Genomic DNA, 13,182 nt, shown 5'->3' with positions numbered 1-13,182 from the left:
GGGCGGGCGGCCACCCCGAGCCCCTCGGCGCTGCAGAAGCGCCAGCCAGAGCCAAGAGAGGCGGGTCCGCCGCTGTTTCAAGTGTGGCGAGACCGCCACCTGCTGCCAAACTGCCCCATCACATCGCCCGGAGCCTATGGACTGCAGCTGGACATCATATTGTACCCGCCGCATCCCTTGGCGAGTCGAATCGGGAGTGGTGTTGCTAAATGGGCGCGCCGTGGTGGCTTTGTTTGATTCCGCAGCAACATTACCATTGTTGCTCGCCGTTTGTCTTACCGCAACAGTGGTTAAAGCAGCATTTGTTGGTTACCTGTGTACATGGGGGACTAGGTCATATCGTTCCGCTCACTGCTATCTTACCTGGAAGGGGAACCAATCAAATGGCGGTCGCTGTGTTACCTGACCCCCTTCCCAGTGATCTGGGACAAGACTGGTCTAAAAGAATCAGCGGTAAGCCATTCGCGCTCCCGGGCCTCGTTGGATCTTGTCATGAGGGGAAAAGGCACCCTCCCGCGGCCTCCACGCCGTGCACAAGGGCAGGCCCTATGGGCGCTGGTGTCTCGGGGACCTTTCGTGGCTACGGACCTTGACCCGAAGATTCCGCGGAGAAGGGACTAGCCAGGAACTCTTCCCGGCCCAGGCCCCAAGACCCTCTCGGCGCCTGGACCATCAATTTCGGTCCACGCCGGCCTCCTTTAAGAGGGAGCAGTGGAATGATGACTCCCTGCGCTTTGCCGGAATATTGTTCTGCCTAACAGCTCGACAGCGGACGGATCCACACCGGGAACCCTTCTTTGTCCTTGAGAATGATCTGTTGTACCGAGTGGCTACCCATGAGGCGAGGTGCGGAAGTTGTTGCTAATTCCGCGTATAGATATGCGAGTTGGCACATGCTCACCTCCTAGGCCCACCTGGGGCGAAAAACACTGGAGAGGATTAAGCTCCGCTTTTACTGGCCTGGGATCAATGAGGAGGTCCGAATCTGAGTCAAGTCAATTAAAATGAAGGCCAAACAAGTTCATCAGCAGCCAAAAAGGATCACTAATTAAGAAGATGGTTAGAAAGAAAACCTGCAGCCACTGCGGCCCTCCAGGACCAGGTTTGGACACCCCTGGCCTAAGAGTAGTGAGCTTCAGCTGTCTGTGTTACTTTGGGGTCACATCAGTGCGTCACAAAGACCAGACAAATAGTGTCAAGAGAAACTTAAAGGAATACTCGACCAAAAAGTATGTATGTGTTATTTTTGGAGAGGGAGGCCTTGGCCATTAAGTGGGCATATATATATATATATATATATATATATATATATATATTCAGGCCAATGCCGATGCCCTCTCTCGTATTCACGACCTCTCGTTAGGTCCGCCCGATATATATATATATATATATATATATAGGCATGTATATATAATGTGTATATATATATATATATATATATATATATATATATATATATATATGTATATATGTGTATGTGTGACAATAAAGAGTCCAAGACCTCATAAAGGTTTGGGCCAGCCACCCGTATATTGTTTTTCCTGGCTGCAAAAGTCGAAATAAGTAGCACAATGTGCATAGGACAGATGCCAAAACAGAACTGATCACAATAGACAACAATGGAGGCTTTAAAGTACCGTATAGGCAGTGACGTCATCAAAAGGGCCGGAATCAGAAGTGATGTTGTCTGGACCGGAAGTGATGTCAGCAAAAGACCCGGAACCTTGCAGGATTTCCTGGGAAAGGTCTGTAGGGAATTGAGAAAGACAGTCGGCGAACTCCGCCACCCCCTGGTTGGATGTTTTATTACTCAAACCCTTTAGCCGGCTCCTACTTGCACCAGTTTGACTATATATATATATATATATATATATATATATATATATATAATAAATAAAATATTGTGGTGTATGACTGTGATTCATGACTGGCTGGGACTCCCCTTTGTTGTATCCTCAGGGGGAGCAGCCATGGACGGTGCAGTACCTCCCCCTGGACGCTAGATGGCCGCCTCCCGGGGTTGGAATGGTGCCTTGGTTTCCCTCAGGGCTCCCTGGTAATTGGAGTTGGGGGCAGCCCTGTTGGGTCCTACAGGCGCCGCCAGGGGGGGCTGCAGCTGTAACTCCTGAGCCCTTGTGGGCAGTGTTTTTACCACACCTGGGGGAACAATAAAATGGGCCAGCAACCACAACTCAGTGGCCAGAGTCAGGAGGAGGACAAAGCTAGACAGGAAGAGTGGTGGTGGAAGAGAGCAAGAGAGGATTGTGCTTTACATTTTGTGTCTCATGCTTGGGACTGTGTTGTGCCTGTGGGGATTACGGGGAAGACGTGCCCCACAGATGAAGAGAAATAAAAGTCTTTTTATTTTTATACGTGCCTCCAGTGTCCAATCTGTGTCAGGTCGGGTGCAAATATAGTGCCTTGTTACTAATATATATATATATATATATATATATATATATATATATACACACACACGGCAGGTCCTTCAGTTGTATGCTCACGACATGTAACACAAATGTGTTTTTACTAAAATGTTGTAGTGAGAAGTCAAGCAAAATTACACCTTTTATAGGTTAACTAAAAAGATTACAATATGCAAGCTTTCGAGGCAACTCGGGCCCCTTCTTCAGCCAAGATGTTATTAAATAAACCACTCTGGGGAAAATCTAATCTATCTATCTAGTGTATGCATGGTGTAACATTCAGGTGCATTCTGCAACTAAGTTAAATGATATGAGCAATACACATTTTTATTTTAAGAATCCTTTAGTACATCTCTCTATTATAAAAAATAAATCTTGGAAGTAGACGACATGAATTTCTCGGAGAGACGCTTATATGCCCTGTGAGAAAGAGATTTAACCACGCCTGGGGCCAGAAATAAAGGAGGACAAAGAGTAGATGACAAAATAGAATGTTGTAAAGAATTTAAAAATGTTTGCACAGTACACATGCTGTGCAGGTTAGAGATAATGGAAGTATGAAAATTCTAAAGTCTCAAAAAAAGAATAGTAAAGATCAGCATTAGTGCAAACAAACAGAAATTATTACTCGGTGAAATAACGGAACAGCGAAAAGAGAGAGAATATATTGTTCGGATTTAAACTTTAAGTCGGAGACTTGTAGATTGTCTAATTCGTATTGTCAGCGAGAATTAAAAGATTCCAAAAACGTTGGGGTGGTTTGAAGTCCTGTGGCATGGAGACTTTTAACATGAGATTCTTTCAAGTCACCCCCTACTTACAACTATTTTCAAACAAGACTACGGTCATCTAACCTTAGTCGTGTGAATGCTTTTGTCAGACACACTTCTTGCGCTCTCAGCTCTTATAAATTTTATCAGGACAATAATTTTATACGTTCTAGATGACATGTCAACAACAAAGAAAAGAAAAAAGAGCATGAACAAACATTTGAAAAAAGTTGTTTTATTTATTAGTGAGAAAGAAATGATATTCACTCACAGGTGACCTGAAGAAAAGTTAATTCCAAATATTGTTTTCACTAAAGTTTTAAAGTAAAAATGAAAATAATGCATATGTAACAATTCCCATGAAAATAACAAACTCTTTAAATTGTATATCCAGTAAACCAAACCCGGGGGTGGGTGAGCAAAGCAAGCAGGGGCAGAGCCTCCTAGTTTTTTCTTTATTAAATTGTTTTGTAGTAATTGGTCTTATTCAGAAGTAGTAGTGATAATAGAATGCAATTATATGTGTTAGCAGATCACATTAAATGCATACATTTTAACAGCACTTTACAATGAAGTTAAAAATTAGGCCCCAACAGGCTTGTTGTGGCTCAATAGCTTCCATTCACAGCAGATTGTGATACAATCAATGTGAAAATGGCATCAATTGATGTGTGTGTATGTGTGTGTTAGTGGTGGGGTTTCTATAACTAATTGTTGTTTAGTGTACTTGAGCATAACATTTTGAAAGTATATCCAATTGAGCAGTATCCAATAATTATCAATTGAAAAAGTAACCATTAATACAAAATGACAAATCCTAACAAAAAAATCAGTATCCATATTAACCCAAGTTCCCTGTCTGGCTATTAATTTTAGTTAAAACACAGTATATCATTAAAATGATATACACAAGTAAGAACTTGGAAAGGAACTAATTTTGTGTGTAATGGGAATATGAATGGGACACAATGGGCAAAATCAGGGACTTGTCATGATTGTTAGTGTATCTCTGGGACTGAAAGATGACTTTTGGATGGGCATTAGACACCACAACTTAAGCTACCGAAGCTCCCCACCTCCGCCACTGTCTATTGCTAAGCTTGTTCCATGTTTATATTGGTTAGGGAAGCTGCACTTTTCCTGTGTTATTAATTTGTTCAAACACTGTTTAGGTGCAGGTTGCTAATGTCAGTTCTATACAAAAATAATCTGCAGATAATATTGTTCAGTCTTGTATATGCTAAAATAATTGCTATGAGAATGGGGCTGCTGTGTGAGCTGTTTGTGTGTCCGGCATCTGGTTCACTTGCATTGGGCATTCGATTGACTATCAAATGAGGAAAATATTCAAAATATTCATGTTCAAGCAACTTGCTTTCAAGGTAAAATTGAAACAGGAAATTACTAGCTGAAGTTACACAGAACGTTTCTCCACTTTAAGAAGTTCAGGTTCGTCGATACAACCGTACTTTTCAGTGGGAGATTTTGAAATCTTAAAACTTTGTATAGCTCTGCCTGTTTGAGAAATCTGAATGAAAGTTGAACTGTCTTGACAAATATCTTAGAAAAATTTGTGTACCACATCTCAACATAATTAGTCCATGGGGGGCCAAGTTGATTCATGCAGTCAGAGAGACAGACATGGGCTTTCACAATAGATGCTTTGCATATTATATGCGAACGCATCTGAAAATGATGTAGAAAATGGCACAAAGTATTGTTAACTTCTTTTAATGGAGAGAATTTATCAAAGAAAAGCAACAAATTCATAACTGTAGCCTGTCTTTGTGATTTAAATGGACAAGAGAACAAAGCACTGCCAAGACTTGAAGTTTATCTACTTTGGAAAACTGAGCATTACATCTTTAGTGTTTGTAAATGATCACCTTCTTTAGACTGCTATCTAGTAGACATTGTAATGGTTCGCAGTCTACTGTAATTATGGTACAGTCAGGATAAGAAATATCACTGCCAAATGGTCTTTTCATGGAACACTAGCTCTCTGCAACTATTAGGTGGAAGGCAGCTGCCCTAAAGGAACAGGTTCATGGATCTCAAGGACACTGCTCATAAGTGAGAGCAGACATGATTGTGAGATTCATCAACAGATCTGTGCAGTAGAAGACTTTTGTAAACCTTTCTGTACTGTGGTGGTAAAGCAAGAACTGAATCCCTCAAGTGAATGATGTAATTTACTAATTGGTTTATGTTCCCATCCTTGGCTATGGTCAAGATTTCAGTGTAATGATCAAAGCAGTAGGTATAAATGGCGTCCTGCTCAGAGCTGCTAGGCTGTGTCTAGATCTCCTTAACACTACAAGTTTGGTTTACCATGCCAATGAGCACAGACTTTTTAAATGTTTAATCATTTGATCAGTTTGCATGTTAGGCCAGGTTTATATTTCATGCGACGCGGCGCATGCTCCAGCGGACGCTCCTGCTACGCAAGTGTTTTACTGTTTATACTTGCGTGCATACTTTATGTAAATCTGGAGGAATCCACCAGGTGGCAGTGCGAGACATTAACACTGTGAGAACAGGTTCAGCTTCGCTGTGTTGTTAATTGCCTGGAATACCCATTAAATTCCAATGACACCTTAATGCAGTATCCCTGAAAAGGATGTTTAATGATTAAATCCATCAATCCAGGGATGTGTCCATTCCAGCAAGCATTGGGCATGAGACAGAAACAATCCTTTCGGGGTATCAGCTCGTCGCAAGTTGAATACAAGCACTCGCATACACTAGCATCATTTTAGTTTCACCAAATCTGCATATCTTTGGAAGGAAACCAGAGCTTACTGTGGAAACCCACCAGGAAAACATGTACACTCCAAGCAAGGAACAGCAGCAACGTGACTCCCTGCAAGACAGCAGTGCTACCGCTTCACCACTGTGTCACCCACATGTGTGTAATTATTAACAGTATTCATTATTTAAATGAAATTAATGATCTTTTTGTAAAATGTAACATACATACATTAATGCATTTCATCATGAAAGTGATGTCAAGTATAAATGTCGGGATTCCTAATGTGCAGAGAGTTGGAATATCATACATTTAATATGTTCTGTGTGGTGACCTATTGCTGTTTGGCGCTACTGTCAGGTCAGGAGGAAGCCCCAGAAAAAAAAATAGGCAAAGAAGATGGTATGCGAGACTTTTAAAATGTATTGTGTAATTACGATTGGGATGGAGACAGCTCGAGGACAAGAAGCAGAAGCAGGGCTGGTGTGCTGGTGAGGCTACGGAGGCGGCCACACAAGCCACCTCTTCCTAGTGTTTTTCTCACCAACGCAAAGTCCCTCGCGAATAGGTACAGAAACTGAAGCTACAGGTTGAAGTGAATAATATCATTAAAGACAGTAGCATTCTGATAATTACAGAGGTCTGGCTTCATTCACTTATTCTGGATACAGCTATCAAGTTTGCAGACCATAAAATACACTGAAAGGACAGGACCGGAGAATCCAGTAAGAAAAGGGGGGTGGGGGTGGGGGGGTATTATGGCTGTATGTCAAGAACAGCTGGTGTACTAACACTAAGACTGTACACAATATTTACACTCGCTCTGTAAACACCATTTGTTGCTACATTTTTTTTTTTTTTTCTTTCACTGCATGCACAGCTCTAACTCCAAATCATATTTCTCTCGAATTTACTGTTCAAACTCTGGAACATACAAAGTTATAATCGTTCAAGAATGAGGCAGCACTGAACTGAAAAATGGCAAATATTATCCCATTATATAAGAAGAGTGATCAGGCAAATCACAGTAACTATTATATTAATGGAAAGAATTATTAAGGGAAAACGTTAAGCAACACATGGGAAGAACAGGAGTTTTACTAAACAGTCAGCATGGGTTCAGAAGAAAGAGATTATGTTTTACTAACAAGCTGGAATTCTATGAGGAAAGCAAAAAAAGGATAAGGTCCCAAATAAGATGTTGGCTATCAAAGTAAAAGAAATTAAGTTCAGTGTGTCGGGTGTAGATGGGTGCAAAACTGACATAAACACAGGTAGCAGAAGGTGATGGTGTGAAGAACCTTATCTGACTTGGCTGATGTTAAGTTTGGTGTCCTTTTGGGATCAGTGCTAGACCTGCTGGTATTTCTAATGTATATAAGTGATTTGGATAGGAATATAAATAAGCTGGTTATGTTTGTAGATGATGCAAAGCTGGGTGGATTGGCAGATAATCTTGACATCCATTGAATCATTACAGAGGGACTTGTACAGCATACAGGCTTGGGTAAACTTGTGGCAGATGAAATTTAAAGTAAGTAAATGTACTTAGAGGATGTAAAAATATTACAGCTGTATAAACAAAGGAGAGTCTGAAAATCGAAGTACACCTTATGAGAAGGATTTAGGTGTTGTATTGGACTTGTCAATATCAACATCCAAGCAGTGTTCAGAAGCCATTAAGATGGCTAAAAGAATTTTGGATTTTATAACACGATGTGTGGAGTATAAGTCCAAGGGGGTTATGCTCAAGCTTAACGCACTGGTTAGAATTCAACTTGAGAACTGTGTACAGTTTTGGTCTTCCAAGCTACAAAAAATAAAATGGCAGCACTAGAAAAAGTTCAGCGAAGAGTAACTGGCTAATTCCAGGACTGCAGGGGAAGAGTTATGAGGAAAGATTAAAACGGAGGAGCCTTTTCATTTTAAGCAAAATTAGATTGACATGATTGAAGTGTTTAAAATTATGAAGGGAATTTGTACAGTGGATCGAAAATGTTACTTTAAAATGAGTTCAGCAAGAACACAGGGACACAGTTGGAAACTTTTTAAAGGTAAATTTTGCAAACATGGAATAAGCTACCAAGTACTGCAGTAGACAGTACTTTAGGGACCTTCAAAATTTGATGTTATTTTTGAGGAATTAAGGGGATAGAACTGGCTGAATGTCCTGTTCTTGTCTACATTTTTCTAATCTTTTTATATCCTTTTGAGATGTTAAAATTTCATGATTTTGTATGTTTCAATTATAAAAAGTCAGACTTAAAGACTAAAATATTCAATTGCCAGGACTCCTTATCTTATATATAAACGTCTACGCGTGGAAGTGTGTGAGTCTTTCCGGCCCAGAAGTGAGAGGTAGAGGGTAGAGCGGAGTAAAGGTTCCACCTCCGAGGATACACAAGTGAGACCAGCACATCGGCAAAGTAAAACCTTCCGAAGAAAGAGTCACTCGCTTAGCGACCACATTGGCAAAACGGTATCCCTTTTACTTTTCCTCGCGCTGCTAATACACAAGTTGAGCATGCCGGCAAAAGGAAACCTCAAATAAAAGACAGTCACTTAGCCGCTAATGCACAAGTGATGCAAGCATGTTGGCAACACGAATTCTCCTAGGAAAGAGATGCCCACAGCTGTTCCTTTAAATTACCTTTCATCTCTACATTTCAATTTTTTTTCTGACGATTTCAATAATTTCTAGGACACCGTGCTTTTTACAGCACAGGCTTACACAGCTATTTACATATGATACATTAATTTTTGCTCAGTATCACTTACAATCCAAATTTTGTATTTGAAAATTACTTGTAAAATGTATTAAGGTTAAAAATATTTTTAGCTTATTATTAACTTTCTCAGGTAATCGGGTACAAAAAATGTCTTTAGAGAAATGTCCGTGCAATATTAGCTACTAGAGTATGGAAGTAAAACTCCTAGTACGCCACAGGGTAAGGTTTTTTTTAACATTTAGAAAATAAAATAAGGGCATAGTGATTATGGGATTCAAAAACAAAACCTCCAGGTATAGTGCATCAGAGAAGGTAACCTGTTTGACCAAACTAAAGATCTTTTATTGCAAAACTTGCGGACAAAATGGCAGGCAGAAGTCAAAAGATCATTCATCAGAAGTTAAAGGGTTCAGTAAAGTCAAACTCAAAATAACAAATGTAAATCATTAATATTAAAGCAGAAATCCTTAACTTTTTGATTGGAAATTTTTAGTATTAAAGGAATATTCCACAAAAAAAGCCATTTTTTTCATAAGTTCCTTAACTTATGTAGTTTGCAGTGATGGGCAAGAAAAATTTAAATATCGTCCATTATCTAACCCGCTATATCCTAACTATAGGTTCACGGGGGTCTGCTGGAGCCAATGCCAGCCAACACAGGGCACAAAGCAGGAAACAAACCCCGGGCAGGGTGCCAGCCCACACACACACACACACCAGGGACAATTTAGAATCACCAATGCACCTAACCTGAATGTCTTTGGACTGTGGGAGAACACCGGAGTACCCGGAGGAAACCCATGCAGACACGGGGAGAACATGCAAACTCCACGCAGGAAGGACCCGGGAAGCAAACCCACTGCGGCACCGCGCCACCGATTTTAATATAATGTTTTCCAATAATATAGGCCAAAGGTAATACTGTGTAGTAGCAAGCAATATGAAAAGTGTCCATGGGGGGAAAAAATACATAACAAAAATCTGACGTTATTGACTGTGTTGCATAATCTACATGTTCATTATCCAGCCGTATGCTCAAAATGTGAAAAATGCATGCTTTTTTGGTAAATGTTATTAAACAGGCACTTCTGGAAAAATCCGCACATATCATAAGCAGGAAACGCAAGGCACACGGTAGTGTTTTTTTGAACCTGATCATCCGCCTCTCCCTTTCATTGGTCACGTATCTTAATTTGGTGTCATTTTCCTTTTTTGTTCTCACAAAACTGTTTTTATTTGAATATTAAATTCTTTCTTGACTTAACTATTTAGGCCTAAGGCCATTTACTGTAACAGTTATCACAAACAAAAGGACTATATATAACACATGGCAAGAAAACAAAGTAGCATCTCAAAAAATCCATATACAATGAAGAAGTCGTTCTAGAGAATTTTACTGGCGGTAGTAACTAAGATTTGACTTTTAAGATGAAACACAACAGTATGAAAGCCTGTACTTAAATGTCATCACAATCAATAATCTTGTGGAGGCATCACAAAACAATGCTTGTCACACATTCAGAAACCTGAAACATCAATAAAATGCTGCTAAATAAAGTTAGGAAGACCAAGGAAAATAAATGAAGACGTTTAAATTGTAAATAAACTTTAAATAAACAAGCCATCAAGACCTGCAACAATGGATAAATGTTAAATTTAAATTAAATTCTAGAAATTTCACAAAATATTTAAAATTTGCCTTAGATAAAGTAGGCACTGAATTACCAAATATATTTAGTGTTGTCACAAGGTAAAGTTTACTGACATTAAGATCATTTCATATATAAACTCTTTCATTCAAAATCTAACTTTAAAAGAGAAAGCATGAAGTTAGCCTTTCTATGCTACTTTTACAGAGGATTGTAGAAAAGTCATTGAAAATCTATAAAAATAATTGTTTATGGAGATCAATGTACTGTAAAACATGCTTCCATTAGTTTGTTTGACTCACAGACTTACCCAGTCAATCCAGATGTTGATCTAGTTTGAGTCAGGAAAAACGTCAATTAGGCAGAATTTACCATATCTTCAGTAGAGGTAGAAACTTGAAAAAAAATCTGTACATCTGTTAAAGTACTTGGAAGGTTATTTGGAAAGTATCCTTTAGTCCAAGATTATTCCTTATTTCTTATAAATTCCTAGTAAACAGAATTTCAAGGGCTGTTTTTTTGTGTCCAAAGCAGCGAAATTGTCTGGAATGGCTCCTTGTTGAAAATTCTCCTAGGACCAGACCCCTGACTTGTGTACTCGTCAATGATGTCCAGGAATTGTGTTCAATTTTGATGTTCTCCTGTATTATTTAGCTCCAGTGGTAATCAGTGGTGCCAGATATGGGGAATGTCTAATTCCAAATGTAAAACAAGGAGCTTTGGCTTTAGTGACTGTGACCTTAAAAAAAAAAAAAAAAAAAAAAGTAACAATTATAGCATGCAATAACCTACCTGGGCAACAGTATAATGGTTATAAAATCAGTCTAATATTATGCATTATATTTATCATTTATTTGTCATGTGTACAGATGGCACTTTTTATAATTATACTAATGATTTTTTAGTGATTGACTGAAAATGACAGCCCTGCACTCAGCACTTTGACAAATTTTGGGAAAAAAACAAATTCCAGTCTCTAAGTGATGAACTCCAAAACTTTATCATCTTCAAAGTTAGTGCCAATTTTGTACTTTTAACCTCTAATGTGTTGCTTTGTGAAGACGTGAATCCAAAATATGGCTGGAAAAAATGAAATGGAGTGGATCCTTTCATCTACATTACACCATAGTTCTAAATCTTTTTCAGATTATACAGGGTGGCGCAGGGAAACTGAAAATTTTCATTTGATGTTCAATGCACAAATAAATACATTACAAAATACATTTAATGATGAAATGTATTGTACAGGATATGCATTCAATGATGGTAATCAATATTCATTCAATATTCATTTTATGTTTTGATGAAAACATCATGAAGGTGTTGTCCATTTCTCTGTACACAAATTCTGTAGCTCTTGATGCAACGTAAAGAGAAATGCCAGCAATTTCCTCTTTAATCCTCGTTTTTATTTCAGCAATGGTTGCAGGATGTGTACGGTACGCTTGACATTTAAGATGTCCCCACAGAAAAAAATCACAAACGGTGAGATCTGGGAATCTTGGAGGTCATAGAATGTCACCGTTGCGTGAAATGACGTGCCTTCCGAACAATCATCGAATAACTGCCATTGATTGTCGGGCAGTATGCAAAGTGGCTTCACCTGGGGACTTCTTTTTTTTTTAAGGCTGAACCCGTTTCTTAATTATTGCACAACCATGTTGTAATCGAATGAGCAGACAGGACAAAATCATGATGTCCTAACAGGTAATGATGCTGAAATTCCCTCTGCGCAGCAGTCACACTATCCCCATTCTCATAAAAGGCTTTCACAGTGAATGCTCTCTGCACACCACTCCATTGCTCCATTATAACTAAAGGCAAGGGGTACTAAACAAGGTCACATTGGTTCCAAACAACAGCTGACACCCCAGGGTTGCCAACACCTCGTTCCAAAATTTCCCTTTTCCCTGCGCCTCACTGTATATATGAATGGAAAATTTATTTTTGTAGACTTCCTACAACTTTATGCATGTTTGCACAATGCTGTGTATTTATTGCACATACTGTTACATTTCTCACATGCTGTAACATAGTAGTATTAATGTGCTTAAAAGGAGAAAATTACAGTATATTTAGCTGTCAGGTTTTTTTTTATGCATGTTGAAATAGTTCTAAAATGAGAATGTTAACTATAATAAAGACAAATACGAGCAAAACAGTAAAGATGTGTTATTTATTTTTGTTGTTTAAAACTTACTTCCACTGGGCAGTGCGCTCCTGGTCCTGGTTTCCTTGTCGAGTCCCCTGGCATGACATTGCGTCCTGCCATGCTGAACTGAGGTGACTTATATTTGTAGGTATTGAGATCTGTTGCTGTGTATGAAGCTGGACCAGGAGACTAAAAGGAAATGGAGGGGTAGGTGGGTGATTTAGTATATCAATCATGTACAGTTCAGTTTTATCTTGAGCTTAATGCAATATACTGTTATTTACAAATGGAACACACCTTCTAGTTTAAATTATTTGGGAGAAAAATTGCAGTCAATTAATTCTCATTAAATCATGCACAGACAATCCATAATATAAAGTAGTAAATTGCTTAAACTGTGAACATTTGTAGGATTGTGACCTGGCCATCCATTGCAATTTAATTACAAAAATTAATACCACTTTGCAGTTCAAATGTGATCTTTCATTCTTTCATTTTCAAAATTCAGAGTATAAACTATACAGGTAATGAAGTTACTGCTTTTGTAATGCACACCGTACAGTGGGTATCAAAAGTGGACAATAAATTAAAAACAGAAAAATAAACTTGATGGTTACAAGATCTTAGTAAAGGTGAAAAAGGTCTAATATCTGTCTTGATATCAACTTTTACATCAACAAAAACTGAGATTTCAATAAAGGTATAAA

The 13,182-nt window shown here is 38.8% G+C and overlaps 1 protein-coding gene across 1 annotated transcript in view; it reads right to left on the bottom strand.

Moving 5' to 3' along the window:
- Positions 1–10,843: 10,843 nt before the first annotated feature.
- Positions 10,844–13,182, bottom strand: part of LOC120534578 (outer dense fiber protein 3-like) — a 29,061-nt gene continuing 26,722 nt past the window's right edge. The window contains exons 6-7 of the mRNA XM_039762171.1: positions 12,524–12,664; positions 10,844–11,062 (exon numbers count right to left, since the gene is read on the bottom strand). Coding sequence (XP_039618105.1) covers positions 10,970–11,062; positions 12,524–12,664 — 234 coding nt within the window. The 3' untranslated portion in view covers positions 10,844–10,969. The remainder of the gene's footprint in view (positions 11,063–12,523; positions 12,665–13,182) is intronic.

Source organism: Polypterus senegalus, chromosome 8 (genome assembly GCF_016835505.1).
Source record: "Polypterus senegalus isolate Bchr_013 chromosome 8, ASM1683550v1, whole genome shotgun sequence".
Lineage (NCBI taxonomy): Eukaryota > Metazoa > Chordata > Cladistia > Polypteriformes > Polypteridae > Polypterus > Polypterus senegalus.
This window is presented reverse-complemented; position numbering and strand designations above follow the sequence as displayed.